This window comes from Passer domesticus, chromosome 12 (genome assembly GCF_036417665.1).
Source record: "Passer domesticus isolate bPasDom1 chromosome 12, bPasDom1.hap1, whole genome shotgun sequence".
NCBI classification, from domain to species: domain Eukaryota; kingdom Metazoa; phylum Chordata; class Aves; order Passeriformes; family Passeridae; genus Passer; species Passer domesticus.
This window is the reverse complement of record NC_087485.1, coordinates 10,464,369-10,480,404: the sequence shown is the minus strand read 5'-3', so window position 1 is coordinate 10,480,404 and position 16,036 is coordinate 10,464,369. Positions and strand designations below refer to the sequence as shown.

General features: G+C 36.9%; 1 protein-coding gene across 15 annotated transcripts in view; it reads left to right on the top strand.

The window, feature by feature from the left end:
• The window catches only part of FTO (FTO alpha-ketoglutarate dependent dioxygenase), a 223,090-nt gene that overhangs the window by 14,098 nt on the left and 192,956 nt on the right, over positions 1-16,036 (top strand). The window contains exon 1 of one of the 15 annotated variants that reach the window (XM_064387219.1): positions 15,196-15,237. The exons of the other annotated variants lie outside the window; for them this stretch is intronic. Coding sequence (XP_064243289.1) covers positions 15,211-15,237 — 27 coding nt within the window. The 5' untranslated portion in view covers positions 15,196-15,210. Of the gene's footprint in view, positions 1-15,195; positions 15,238-16,036 lie in introns of those variants that run through there. 15 annotated transcript variants of the gene reach the window in all.

The window sequence follows — 16,036 nt, the reverse complement described above, 5'->3', positions numbered from 1 at the left end:
CTTCTGACCACTTCACATACTCACAGTTCAAGCTCTGCATTTAACCCTGCTCTCCACTTGTCCAGGGCCTTTTGGTGCACAAAAGGCTGACATGTCTTGTGTCACGGCTTGAAATTCTGATGTGCCACTGGGCTGTGCAACTTAGAGAGTTTAATCATGGACTTAGTTGATACAAGTAACAATATTTCTTGTATTCTAGAAATAATTGGCATCACATTCAAGACCTTTTCTGGGTAGCATCCAGAGCATTTATAATTTGTAAAATTTAATTTGGAAGTAGTTGTTAGTTATTGCCTATTGCTGTGTGTGATGGAATATAACTTAGAGAGTTGATTGATATTGTAGAGCTGGAACATCTCAAACTGTTAAATGAACTTAAAGCTTTAATTAATATTTCTATGCAATTCTGTAAAGAAAGGTGTGCTTCCTGCTAATCAGAAACTGGACTTAAGAAGAAAGGAGAGATGTCTATTGCACTCTTTATCAATATTGAGTAGAACGGTTTCAGCATTTCTTCATGTTTTGCACGATGGCAATGAAATTTAGATGTCTGTTGTGTGAGTTCCTTGCATAATAATCTTGTCTCTTGTTTGCATAAATAAATTTTAAAATTTTGTTGTTAGAGGTATGAGACTCCAGCAGATGGAAATTGACGTCCTGTTGCCAAACAGACACTGTTTTTACATTGGTTAAAAACTGAAATCTATGCCCAAAATGTGCCCAAAATGAGTGAAATCATAAGTGAACATTCATGAGAGAAACTGAAAAAGTTTCTTTAAAAGGCCTGAGAGCCTTTTTAATGAAGTGTAAACCCCATAACTTTGGTCTAGTTTTGGCTGTTTGCAGGTCAAGCTGCAAAGGTATATTTTGCCTAGAACTCTAAGTATTCATGAAGAAGGTAGAAATCTGTTGGTATTGGGTTTAATGTCAACAGAAGATGAAATTTAGAGAATCAATGTTAACTTATTTAAATCAGGTCAGTGAAGCGTGTCATGTTAGATCCTGAAAATTCTGACATTATATTATGAAGCATAAATAATTAACTTTGTCTTTCCTAATTGTTTAGAAGTTTTTTATAAGGCATAGGAACGAGGAGATAACTGTCAGACCATCCTAAAGAAGAGCTTTAAGGAGACAATTCTTTTCAACTTCTTGAAATGGCATTTAAGCTGGTTCAGTTTTGCCTGAAAAGTCCAGTTTCCTTAGAGTTAGGGCAATGTTGTAGTGTCAAGTGCTATAAAGTGGATTTGTGCTTCAAAGCTTCAAAGAATTTAGAGAATGATGCGCTGATTAATTAAATGAAGGTTATTTTAAACTATTGAAAGTACAGCAATATCTGTGGAAATTTCAATTTAATTCTTGCATCTTTTGGTATTGTTATAAACTGATATCTATTAAAAACTGAAAGAACAGTCCAGAGAATTTGGATTTATGAAGTGTCGTAGAATGTTTCTGATTATATCCCAGAAGGCTAGTAGCTATTTATAAAGTAAAAGCTTATTGCTTTAGAGAACTTTCCTCTTTCAATTTTTTAGCGTTTACAGAATTCAGTATTACATTGACTCATACTGCCCATGATTTTACCTGTGTTTGTGATTAAAGAGTTTTTAGAAATTTGCATTAACAAGCCAATTTATTTATCATCTTTTTTTGTTTGTTTCATAATCAGTGGGGGATTTGGTATTGTTTTCTTGTAAATACTTTTATTGTGAGGAGTTTAAGTGAAGAGCAGGATATAATCCAGTTCCTAATCCTAATCGAAGTCCTAATCCAGAAAAAATTAGAGAAGGAAGTCAGTAGTGAAGGTGGGCGATAAGCAATGAAGGAGCAAAATAAGAAAGAGAGACATGCTGAAAGATGATAAAATACTAAGGCAATGTAATATTTTGGGAGGAAGATTAGATAAGGAGAAAAGTAACACAGAACTGAATGACAGAGAATCAATAAAAAGTGAGTTACAAAGTCAGACATCTAGTGGATTCCTGTGTAATATTCTAGCATTTGACTGAAATGTAATGAGTGACTGTTGTGTGCTGTATATATAAATGAATTTACATGTGTGGTTTGCGGTTTAAGAGAAGCTGTTTAGCAATGTAAGTACATCAATTTTTTTTTAAAGCCAAGTTATTTTTCACTTGGGCATCTGCTAATTCTTGTTTTTTGAGGAGTAGTGAGGGAGAGTAATTAATTGATACTGAGGAGAAAAATGGAAGATTTCTTAAAAGCATGGAATGTTAGCATTGCTATAAATAATAAAAATGAAGAAAAATCCAAACAAATAGTTGTGAAGAGCATGTGACCTGCTCATGCATATGTACCTGCTGGGCCTTGGCCATTGAGTCCTTTGAAAAGGTACCTGGCTGAAGTAGTCTGAACTGCTTAGAATGGATTTATTGTTCTTAGAAAATCTCCTTTGCATGTGGAATCTTCTCTACTATTGTGGCTCTAGCCTAATCTCTCCTTTCTAATTTAGTTTTGAAATTCTTTGAGAATTCCAAATTTCATCTGTGTGTGCAAAATGGCAGAACTTTGCATGCATAATAAAAGCTCAGTGACTTCTTGACAGTGCCAGTGGTGTGATTAATTCCCGTGCACAATATATCCAGTCATCCTATGCATATGCAGGGACAATATAAGCAAAGGGGAATGAAGCATCCCTGTGGATGATGTCTGGGGCAGAGCTCCTGTCTTGCTCTTGTCAGATATGTTTGTCACTCCCCGTGTCCCCACAGATTTCTTTCTCCTTGGGCTTTATGCCAATTGCAGCATCTTCCCCATCTGGTCAGTATCAGGAAGATGGGCCACACCTCAGCCTCTTCCATCACGTGCTGGCAAGTTTGTGTGACTCTTGGTGCAGAGGCAGAAAATAGAAGAAAGCTGGCATTTTCCTAAGGAGCCTTTCTCTAATAACCCCTGGTGTTTGCCACATTTAGGCTTTTCCTGTTAATAAATTGCACTGTTTGCAGAAAATCATGCCAGGTGTTTGACTGAAGCAATTTTGTATCAGGTGATGTAGTGCCTCATATCCTAATTATTAGGCCTGTGATTGCATTTATTCTTAGTAATCATCCAGACTTTTCCTGGGTAATTTTACAGTGTTAGTCAATTGTGTTTGTAGCATGCCCCATGGTTCTTTGTTGCTTCTATAGATAATTTCTAGGCATTATCCATGAACAGTAGTAAAAATGTTAACGTTTTTAACTAGGATCACCAAAGCTCTCAAACTAGAAAGGTACCTCAATTTCTTTTCTGACATGATCAGTTGCTCTTGCAGGCACTAAACTAGGATTGCGTGGTGCCTGTAAATATTAACAAGAAGCCTTAGAGAACTTCTACTGACAAGCCAGTATAGCTTTATGACATTATGCTGGCAAAACTCTGTATGTCATGTTTGTAGCTACATACTTGGAAAGGTATAGTGCATTTTGCTAGCTGTAGTTTTTAGGCAGGTATGGTGATTTGATGTCAAGCTGCACATATTTCTGTATCATAGTAAACAAAATACTTGTATCGGGTTAAATTAATAAATCAAGTAGATTTAGTGTTTTAGTAACTGGATAAAATATAATTTCAATACTGGCTGGTTACCAATGTTTATCAGTGATGAAAAATTACAGATTAGTCTGTGTTTCTATAATCAGAACATTACACAATGGATATATTGTTACAGTTGTCGTTTTAGTTCTGATTATTACGCAGTATGTCTATTGCAATTTTCTCATTTACAGCTGTTATTGAGCTCCGTGTGTAATAGATGGAATTACTGTGTCTACCATTTATTTAATGAATAGCCTACAGAAACATTAGTGTTAATAATATTATCCACTTAATGTACACAACAGTTTATAATATGGATAGATGAATAATGTGTTGCACTATTTAAATTTTATTGGAATGAGATAAATAGATCTAGTGCATTTTTGTATGTAAATGCAGTGTTAGAGTCATCTGGGGGATTTAAAAAAAGTCAATTCTAGGCAAAGTGATTGCAACTAGTCTGTTATCTAATATATAAATAAAATAGTTTAGACTTAAAGCTCTTTTTTGAGGGGGAATGGGATTTGAACCTAGAGGAAATTTTTCTTGTTAAAATAAGTGAGAGTGTCAGCTGTTCAAGTTCATTCTTGATGGGGGGTATTCTGCTAATAAGGAGAACTGGGTTGGGAAAGTAATAGTTTGGTTTCTTTGCTCAGTAGCAAGGAAGTGTACATGAGACACATGTATTAAACAGAATTAACTGAATTTACCAAGCTGATAAATATGACCTGCAGCTCTGATTAAATAGCAAAAATAGCAGCCTGTATAGTAAGCAAAGTCAGGCCTTGTCCAGTGCAGGCAGCTTCCTTGCTGATTTTGTTCTTTATCTACTATTTTGGGTTAGATCAATGTAGAAAGGTTTGATTTTGTAAGCCTAAGAGGAAAATATTCCCCCCATCTCTGTTTTAAGTAATTTTGATTGTATGAAAGAGGAACTCCTTGGCCTGATTTGTCAGACTTAGTATGGCTTTTCTAAACTGACTCTTCAAGATACTATTTTTGAAAAAGTTGTTGTCATACAGGTAATAAGGATATACTTTGGCTTCATGAAAAAGCACTGTAAAATGGAACAGCCTGATTGAGGGGTTTTTGTTTTGGATTGGTTTTTTTTCTGAATGAATAAGCACTTAATCAAAATCTCCAGTAAATATTATGTAGAAGTTACACTGTTTGAGTCAGAGAATACAAATTTTGAGTTTCTGACAGCAGTATTTCAATTCTGTTATTTTCCTTGCTGTGTTGAGACAAATTTGATAAGTAAAGGTAATAATGTGTTAGATCAACTTGTAAGAGTATAAAAGTTAGACAAGGCTTATGTGTCCTAAAGCTAAACTGACCTTGCTTAGTGGCTCTGAGTGAGTGGTCTTACAAGGGACATCCCACGGCTGTTGCAGCCCAAAGTATTTTGGGATAGTTGCCCCCACACCCCAAAATGTTCTTTAGAGCAGACAAGCTGTGCTGTGCAGACCAGTGAGTGTTTGCTGCTGAAGTGACACAGGTCACCTACTGTTAAACTCCACAGATCTCAGAGCAAATCTGAGAGATGCTGGCATTTTCACTTGTGAATTTTAATGATTTCTGTAATTATAGTTTTAACTCTGTGGTAAATGTTTTAAACTGAGTGTGTACAGAAAACACACTGTGCATTTAAGTTAATTTGAGAGGTTCTTCTACTAAATAAAATATCTACCATGTCTTCCTGCCATAAGACTGATGTCCTCATAGCTGTGTATCCATAAATTCCTTAATGTTACCAAGACTTTGCCATTTAAACACTCTCCATTCTGAGCTACGCTGTGGAGCAGGGATTCATGAGCAGTGACCTGCCAGCATTTCAGGACCACCAGAGGACTGCGGAGAGCTGTCTGGAATTTTAACTCTAGTTCCCCAAAAATACTTGGTGTTTCAGAGAAGGTAAAATGTGTGCATCGCATACACATGGTTTTCTTCTGGCCAGTTGTACAAAGCTGTGACTTTCTTCCTTAAAAGAATGTCTTATGTGCTACTTATTTGGGGCCATCTGTAATCCTATTGCAATGTAAACAAATTTACTTCCAGCTTTTATGTGATTATTTTCTCAAAAATGCAGAGCTTTCTGGAAGTTCTGTAACATATCACACATGAAGAATAGCACAAAATTGATATCTTAGCAGAATAAATAATTTTGATATCTTCAATGTTTTCTCTGGTTACTCTATCAGTTCTTTTCACAGCTTTTTTTTTTTTTCTTTTTTTGCTTACTACAGAAAAATTACATCAAATGCAGGATAACAGAACACTGTCAAACTAAGAAGGTTTTATATGGACAGCATTAGACAGGAGCAGAAAGATCCAGTGCACTAATAGGCACACTCACATGAGCTACCTAGTCCATTGACAGTTTTTTCCTTTGTTCTCCCTCTCGACCCACTTTCTGCCAGTGATTTGTGACATATTTTGTAAGAGATCAAATAAGCCCTTGACACCTGATTGCAATGTAGTGCTTGTTTACAGTTGCATTTTTGAAGGACCTCTAGACAAGATGGAAGGTTTAACTTAAAGTAATTAAATTTGCATCTGCTCTGTGACAGGAATTTTCTTATGTGTGTATCCTGTTGAGCAACTTTTACTGTAATTGGCCATGAAGTACCAAAAGAAGGATCCAGGTAGACAAAGTCATTGTTGCCTACTACTAAAATCTGTCATGGTATTTCTTAAGGACTGGCTTGTACTTGGCTTGTGCCATGTTCTTTGAAATATAGTAATGCCTACTTTTTTTTTTCCTGTTATTTTTAAGGACTCTGACTTGAAATACAAATTAAGCTGAACTTGATGAATAGCATTTTGTATTCACATTTTAAAATTGAAATAACTATTTTATAGCTGCTTTAAATTCAACATTATTAATTAATATCTGTTTTTATGGTATATTTTGGCCAGATTGATATTGTCGAATTTCCTCTGATTAGTGAGATTCAAAGTAGCATACCAGGATGTTCTCCTAATACCAAGTGAAGTGGCTTTATGAGGACCAAGAATTATTTGCATCTTGCATGACCTGTCCCTATGGCTACTTTTGAGTACAGTGTAGGTTAGAATAAGTAGTTATTTTCAGCCTACTGACTACAAGGGAGATTAATAGCTTTTGAAAGGGCTGTAATGAAAGGCTGACCCAACTGGCTTTTGTATTATACCTTGTTTATCCTGCTCTCATCTCTATCACCTTTGGGCTACAACAAAATGTAATTTATGTTATCAGTGCTCCATTGGAGGTGAAAGGTCACATTTTTAATGAGGGTAGCCCTGATTGGGATTCAGGTTTTAAAATGTTGTGTGGTAGAGTACAGTCAACAAAGTCCATGTAAAGGAAATGATTGCAGAAAGGAGTGAGAAAACATTATTTAGGGGGAAATAAGACCATTTTAAGTTCAACTAGCAGAAGTTAAATAGCTAGTTAACAAAGTATCTGCAATGTGATGCTCAAGCTTAATATGCCTTTATAATTTTATCAGAGTGGTAGCTTCTTTGTACTGAGAAAAATGCTTTGCAAATAATCAATTTCCTCTTATTTTGGTGCTGTCTGCAAAAAACATCTCTCTCTCATATCTTTGATGTGAGTGGGACAGAAATGAAATGACCACCTGTGCTTGTTCCAGGGAGAACTCGTCTGTATTTGGAACAGTTAACCATAAAACACAACTGGGTTTGAGGTTTCCCTTTAGAAGGCTAAGCTGCCTTATGTTCATGAGATTGAGCAGTGCTGTCTGTTAGTGGTATGCTTTAAAAATCATCTGCTGTATTTTTGTTGAATGGTGTTAATATTAGAATTCACTGACTTACATAACCAATTTTATGAAACATGCACTTTCTCATAGAAGCTGAAATTTTTTTGAGATAGGTTAAAACTTTAAGAGAGTTCTAGTCAAAAGAAGTTTAGCAAGTACCTGGGGAAGTTTTAGGGTGAAGCAACAAAAGCAAAGTAGAAGTTCTTGGATTTGGGTTTTCAGCATTCAAATACATACCCTGTGTGACTGGTGCTTGCTATGAATCACACTCTCATCTTTCAGTGTTGTTTGCAAGGGACAAAATGCCTCAGTTATGTTCAAGAAAGGAATGTGAAACACATCAGGGATTTTTCATTTCATTACTTTTTGTGGAAACAACATCTAACCTGAGTTTAGTTCAAAGTTTGCATAGAGAAGAGTAGTGGAATGAGTTTCCTTGGTTCATTGCAGCCAAATTATCTTTCATGGAGACACAGATTATCAAAGTGTGAGCTGTTATATCTTTTAACTGTATGTACAGACAGTAACCACTATGAGAAACCATAAGGCCCATAGGATTCACCTTGTGAATGCAGTTTAGAAGGGCTGCAGGTTAGATTGCATAAGAGCTGCAATCCTTTGAAGAGGTGTTGTGCTGATGTCAGAAGCTTTTCCCCCCAGTTTTGGATTGTTTTCTGTGTGTCATGCTGCATCATAACTAAATGTTGGCTTGTGCCCCTGTGCGATAGGAACCTTTTAGTCCATGGTGATATGTGAAGCAATCTGCTGAGGCCCTGCTGTAGCAGTTCAAACCCTGGGTTTCCTTTCCTTCTCCCCAGCACTCCCCACTCCTGTAGCTGCACTTCACTCTTTGGCAGAGGTCAGCCTTGCTGTGCTGCTCCTGCAATGCTTCTCCATCCCAGTCTCTCCCTCCTGCCCTACCACAGCACTCCCCTGTGCTGGGCTCCTGCTGTCTCTTGGCAAGGAATAGAATCACACTGTGCTTTAAAGCAACATGGTGTTGGGATTCCCCTTCTTTTCATCCGTGTCAACAGGTCTTGAACTATTAATGCAAATCTTCAAAATGATTCTTTTAAATTTACACTTGTTTTACATTATTTTATAATTAAATTTTAGTGTTGAAAGAGAAGAAAGGAATAGAAGTTTTTTAAGTGATTAAATATTAATTTTATTCACATTTAACCCTAATTTGCATTAAGGATGTTAACTGAAAGGCAGATCTTTTGAATTCAAGGTTTTCATTTCCTTTTAGCCTCACTGATGAACAGTTAGATCTTGTCATACAAAGTGTCAGGGTGCCCTGGGATAGAAGGAATTATTGTGCAGTCTTACACTTTTTAGGATGGTCTGTTTGTGCTGCTTACTGTTTCCTAACAAAATAAATAAATAAAAATCAAATTAAAAAATGTTTTATCTAAACTAAAACTGAGCTTTGAAACAAAACAACTGCTAGAGAGACTGTCCTTGAGGACTCTGATGATTCTTCTTGTCTATCTTAACAGGACTTTTGTGACTTAGCTGATTTCTATAATATTTTACTGGAAGGTATATAAAGGGTTAATATTGGTGATAAAATCCTGTATTACATATGTGTATATATATATATATATAGAGAGAGAGAGAGAGAGAGAGAGCTTATATGCAGGGCTATGAATTTACATAAATACAAAAAAAAAAAAAAATTAGGCTGCATGCAACTACAACTAGGCATGAAACTGACCACTATGTTTATTTCCTTTCAGAGAATTAAATGAGCTACAATGCACTCAGTATCCCTCTGTTAAGATCTATAGTTCTTACCTGAGAGTTCAGGAAATGTAGAATTTCTTCCTGTGATTTCAGTTGCTTACAGTACCCTGGATAAAAGTTCAGTCCTGGTGTAGTATAAACTGCTGCAGCATTTTGGATGCATTCGCTGCTTACACTTGCTCAAGTAAAATCCTGCAAATGATACAGGCCTTTGCAGTGTTTAATAAATCATGGAACTTTGAAGAATCTTTGAGAAGTGGGGCCTGCATTGACTGAGCAGCAGACATGAATAAGTGTTATCCTCAAGTGTATCTAGCAGACAGTAATAGATGCTTGAACAGACAATGTGAGCACTGAGTGAATGATGGTAATAACATTAAATATTTACATATAGCAAAAGCATTTTGACAGTGGAAAAGAGACTGTCTCTGCAGTAAGTGGGTAAACCCTAGTGTGATATAGTACACCTTTCTATAGGACAACTTTTTATTAATAACTAGCAGTGTTTCTCTCTAAGACAGATATGTGATCTACTGTCATACAGGACAATTTTCGAGATTTTATTGGTGTAATCTCCAGGTGCCAGTGTCACTCCATACCTACCATAATGCAAAAGCAATTACTGAGTTCAGAAATAAGAATTGATAATTGAATAATATAAATGGTTAATTTTAACCAAAGTAGATTTTAACCTGTTACCAAAAGCCCAGATTCACTCTACTTTGCCATCCCTCAGTTTTGCATTGAATTTTCCAACACAGGAGCTGTCTGGAGAGCTGTGTCCTAAAGAATGTTGTACTGTGGCTGTGCCTGAAAGAGTTGATGAAAGCAAGGAGTCCTCCTGCCCTCTCCACTGCTCAGCAGTTTCACAGGAGTAAATCCATTTTATTGATTCTGGAGTTCTTGAAGTGCAGGATATTTGTTTATGTGCCCTTGTTTTGTTTTTCGAGGGAACCTGCAAATTATGATTGTAGAACATTGATATTCTTTGCACTGGACTTGTTAAAATAGGTAATGCTTGATTCACACATAATTTTAAAAGGAAATTACTTTATCAGAAGCATAGGATAACAATTTTTATACTAAAGAACATATGAATTTTGTTAGATGTTTTTATCCTTCTAAATGCAGTTCAAAAACCTTTCACTTGTAGGAAAGAAGTAAGACAATGGTGACAGTAAATTGAATTTTTCAAAAATACTGTATGAAGCTTGTATTACTATGATGAGCCAGCTTGCATTTAATGATCTGTCATGTCATGTAATTAAAACAAATTAATATTGAAAATGAACTAAAATTGAGTTCTATCCAGCCACTTTTTCATATATTCATTTTCTTGTCACAGCAAAAGAGAACCTAGAACACAATTCTAGAATTTGTTGCTTTAAATAATCAGTAAAGTTGGTTTTTGTTTTGTTTCAATATTTTACAGCAAAGATAATTTCTTGGAAGTGCATAAGGGAATCTTTTCGAAAAGATGCTTGGTAATTATTTTCTTAGCAGTGGCTTTGGTGTGGGTATCCAGTCAATGTCCATGAGTAATCTGCATCATTTGAGAATATGAATAACTGTGAATAACAGGAATATCTAAGGCATATGACCAGTTGAGCTTTGGTCAGTCAAACATTTCTTCAGCTATAAGGGCAAAAACATTTTTATGGCTTTTAAGGAAAGAATCTTAATCCTGTGGAGGAAAGGGTTGGTATAATGCAAGAGGGGGAAAAAATATTATATTCCTGCAAATATGTGAACGATATGCTTTGCAAAAGGAATGTGACAGCAATTTAATATGATGTGTTCTCTTCTTGGAGGAGCTTTTCTTTGGGGGAAAAACTTTTGCAGGTGATGGCTGTTCTGAGAAGCATTCCTCTGTGGCTGTAAAATTGATGTGGGCTACAGAGCTAGAATGTTGATGCCTTGATGCCAGTGGATGTGAGCTGAGATGTTTTGAGTGGGGACTGCACTGAAGATAAACCCAGCTGGGCTCATTTCACTGTCTAAAACTTGAACCATATTCCCTGTTTGTTTCTTGAATATCAAGAATTGGAAATTATGCAGCATTTAAATTTCAGATTGAATCTGGAATCTAGTACAGGACCATGACCCTGGCTTTCAGAGGACAGCACATCTTTGGATCCTTAAGAAACAATACCTGTTTTGGAGCAGATGATCTACATGTGTTTTTCAAGGCAACTACTAGTTTGGAATCTTTTTGAATTAAAACTTCTAACATGCTGATCAGGAGTTACTCTAGTTTAAATCCTTTTTCTTTCTAATGCAGCCTCTGTGTTAGAAAAAAGGATGTATTTTTGTAAAAACAATAAAACAACAGTCTCTTAAAAACTTGAACAATAATACTTCAGTGACCATCAGACTTTGGACTTTTTTGTTCATTGCTTTGGTAAAGAGGGGATTACACTTGGTATTTGCTGTTAATGCTGCCTTCTTTGTGTTGTGGTCTCTACATTTCCTCACCATTTTTTCATTGCTTTGTATCAGCACATCTTCCCTCCCTTCTGCTCATTTGAGCTTTCCAAGGTGTCAGAGCAGTGAAAGTGCTCCAGAAAGTACAAGCACTTTCTTTGTATCTGGAAGAGCAATTTGAGAAGCCATGAGAAAGAAATTTATCTTTCTTTTTTAACTTTGTATTTAAAGAAGGGACAATGTTGATTCTTGTGGCAGCAGTTCAGGTCCTAAAGTAGGGTCCAGATTCAAATATTTAAGTGTACTTACAGTAAAGGTTTCCAAACTTAGAGTTACAGTGTGCTGACCACTCATTGCTACCATTTGGATTTCTTAGGGTTTTTAGTACCAAGTTTGGATTTCTAAGGGCTTTTTAGCAGTATTTATGCACCTCACATCATAACTGTATGCCTAATACAGTAGAAGGTTTAGTCCATGTGGTCATATTGTCCTAATCTAACTATCAAAACGAGAATTCTAGCTTCAGAAACTTATTTCATCACACATAATTTGAGAGTTTTCTGATGCAGATACATAACTGAATAAGATTGTGTTAATCATATAACCCCTAAGGTCTAGACCATATAATGGTCAGGACTTGAGAGCATACAAAACTTTAGCAAAGTTTTTATATTTCCATTTCACGGATTTTGTGGCGGGGAAATTAAATTAGACAAACTCTGCAACTGTCAGTCTGTTGCAGCCTGAATAATGTTGTCATGAGCAGTGTTTTAAAAGCTGTTACTCCTCTTCATTCTCGCCCCTCACACTTCTTGCAGCTTCAGAATGAGGAAAAATTATTTTTAAAGCAACCTCTAAGCACCTTGTGATACAAGTAACATTTTAATCAGAACAGACATTTGGTGTCCTCCTGTAAGAGTAAGTCTGCCTTATGTGGAGTTTTGATTTTTTTTCTCCTTGTTTTGTAGTATGCAATTCTACATATGCTAAAGTACATTATTTTTGCTTAGTTTAATGAAGCACATGAAATTGGGAGTCATGAGATTGAGTCATGGCAATTTAATGCCAGTAATAGGAAGCAGCTTGGGGGGTGATTTTCTGCTGAAATTAGTACTATAAAGTATTAATATATTGCTATTCATTTCATGATGATAGATGTGGGGTTCAGATGTAGCATTTTTAACTTATTCATCAGTATATAAAGAGTGTCCATAAATAAATGCTGTCCATGTGCTAAATGGCTAGAGAACATAGACTTCTTCTTGCCTTTTCCTGTAAAAATGGTGTGGAATAAAAATGTAGAGACTAATGGCAGGGAGTGTACTAGCATCCTTTTTTGCAATCTGTGCCTTTAACTTGATCTAAGTATGTAAAGGAATCTTTTTACTTGGCAGAAAGTTGTGCTGGCATTAACACATTAATTTATATTCATCATTAAATGTATTTTAACCTTTTCATGGCTTTTCATGAGCATGGTTGTGCTGCAAAGTTTAATTTGTTTGCATAAACTTCAACATTGAGCTGCAACACTGATCAGCAGAATAGAATCAGGGTAACAGAGATGGGGGGTGGCTGTAACTCCATTGTGGTGGAGTTAAATAAATAAATAATCATAAATCATCAATATGATGACAGGAGCATACAAAGTGTCAATGTGCAAGCAAAGAAAGGAAGAATGTGCAAGTTTGCAGGCTCTAGTACACTTTACTAAGCTGTGAAAGCCCTCCAGATAAAAATAGTAGTGATAAGAGTCCATTTAAAAAAGAGGGGAGTATAAAAAAAAAATTCGTTGATGAAATAATTTCCTGAAATCAATTTGGACAAAAACTGTCCCAATCTTCCAGTGCATAGTATAGGCTTGAAGATACACTGGATTGTACGAGTGGGCTGTAATAAAACTGTGTGTAAAGTGTTACCAGCTCAGGGCCCATGTTTTGGAGGTATGCAGCAAGAAGGGCACGTGTCCCCCTGACTCTGCTGTCGGGATTTCCCTGGCACGGACCAGGGCCAGCTTTGGGCTGTGCATGCAAATAGAAAATATTTTCCTTAAATCAATTTGGACAGAAACTGTCCCAATCTTCCAGTGCATAGTACAGGCTTTAAGATACACTGGATTATACGAGTGGGCTGTAATAAAACCGTGTAAAGCGTTACCAGCTATTTAAGGGCGCGTGTGTTGGAGATATAAAGCAAGAAGAGTGTGTGTCCCCCTGACCCTGCTGTGTTGGGATTTCCCGGGCGTGGACCAGGGCTGGGCCAGCTTTGGGCTGTGCTCCCAAATATAAAATATTTTTCTGAAATCAATTTGGACAAAAACTGCCCCAAGCTTCCAGTGCATAGTATAGGCTTTACGATACACTGGATTGTACGAGCGGGCTGTAATAAAACCGTGTAAAGCGTGTCCAGCTATTTAAGGGCGCGTGTGTCGGAGGTACCAAGGAGAGGGCTCTCCCTGCCCTGCCCCGCTGAGGGCTCTCCCGGCGCGGAGAGCGCCGCTGTCCCGGGCCGGGCCGGGCCGCCGCCAGGTGTCGCTGCAGCCCCGGCCGTGCCCGCTCCGCGCTGCCGGGCGCCCGGGAAATTGGTTTATTGGCAAAGGGCACGGTGTAATGTATTCATCTCCGTCCCAGGCAGCCATTTAATGCCCTGAGACATGCCCTCTCACAGCTCTGGCCTGTTGACTGTGCTTATTTGGTGTAATAATTAGCAGAGATTCTCGCTAACAGCGGTACTTACCAACACCTCACATTTTCCTCTGTGTTTTTGTACGTGATGGATTGTGCATTCTATGAATAAAGTTAAGCGGGTCACAGCCTAAGCCCTGTACAACACAGCTATTTTCTGCACAATAGTTCTGAATAGATATATATTAACTCCTTTTTAATCCCCGTGGTGTTTAACGCAAACAGACTCGAGTCTTTTTGTAATAGGCTATTGAAAACTTGTAAGCACAGAACACTTAACTTGTCAACTTAAAGAACAAAAAAAGAGAAATGGAATGAGAAGCTACAGAAATGAGAGTACAGTATCTGTTACCAATGGCAGGCTTCAAGAGCCTGTTCTAGTGCTTCATGAGGTTCAGTGCAGATCACTGTACTTTGTTCTAGAGGAACAGTTCTTGTATGCCTGTTAAAGGTGATCTCTCTGCTTCTGTGATGCTCAGAGGTTATCTGCTTGGCATGAAAGGTAGGAATTCTGAGTTAAACAGTACTTGGTTTTTTTTTGTTGTTGTTGTTTTTTTTTTTTAACTCTCCTAGCTTAAAATGGTTTTGCTTAAAATACTTGTGATGGAAATAAAAAGAAAAGGTTCCTGAATAAATGCTGTGGGTAGGGAGCCTCATCATGGTTCTTTCCAAATGGAGGGCCTGATAAAGTTAAAGGTTCCCAAAATTATTAAGTAACTGTAGTCTTGTCACAGATAAACTCCTAAGTAAAAATTCAGTGCAATTCTTATATAAGGAATTAGCTCAACTAGCAGTGGTTTGAGGCATATTTCACATGGAAGTTCAGCTCTGCATGGAGACTGTCAAGCCTTTGTCACTAGTTTAATGGGGAGTTGCAGCATGTGTAGTGCCAAATGTGGGTCATAAGCTCTTGCAGTTGTCTGTTATTTAATTTTAAAATCCTCCCTTTGAATATTTTTTTAAAATCCTACATTGTTCATTTTTTTTCATTCAGCCCTTCTTGAATTCTAGTTACTGCTGAAGCAGTTCCATTGTAGAAGGGGAAGTAATACAGCATGTTAAGCCAGCAAATAAGAACAAAGGTGGGTCTGGCAGCTTTCTTTTAATGTCAATTCCTTGCCCTCAGCCTCCCTTATTAATGCAATGGAGCTGCTGTCACTCAGATGGTTTTAACACAGACACGCGGCTACATGTCAGAAAGGGTGGCCTAGATTTTTGAGTTTCAGGTTGAGAGTACTCCAACATACAAAACCACTGTATCAAATTATAAACTGGTTGACTCCAGTCCTTGTAGGCATTCTGAAGGAAGTGAAATTTATTTATTGTTGTCTTTGACATATCCTCTAAGGAAACAAGAGAGTTTAGATTTTAAGGTATCTGCAGTATTTTCAGTTGGACGGAGACTTTCTTTTGTGCCTTTAAAATTATAATCATTCAGAACAATCTTTCTCTTTGTCAAGTTGTACTTCCACATTAGGATTATTTTTTGTGTGCTTGTATCTCTTGACATGAAAGATTTTTATGCTTTCTCGCTGTTCCTTCACTTGTACTGATTTACTGTGGGCTTTTTTGATAATGTTCTTATCATTACATTACAATATCATATACAGATATTTACTTAAAAATACAATCAGAAGTTATTTGGTGCTTTTTCTTTACTGTCCATTTCAAGGGCTCAGTTTTGATCATCACACAGTTCATTAAACATGTCTGCATTTTCCTGTCAGCCTGCTACAGCTTTACTGTGTTGTGGATCAGTATGGCTGCCCCTCTTCTTCCTTTGTTTAGACAACCAATCCAAGCCATTCTAGAATGAGTTAGTTCTCTTGGTAGGAATTGTTTATTTATTAAATTTGGCAGAAGAAACATGCAGTAGTGTAA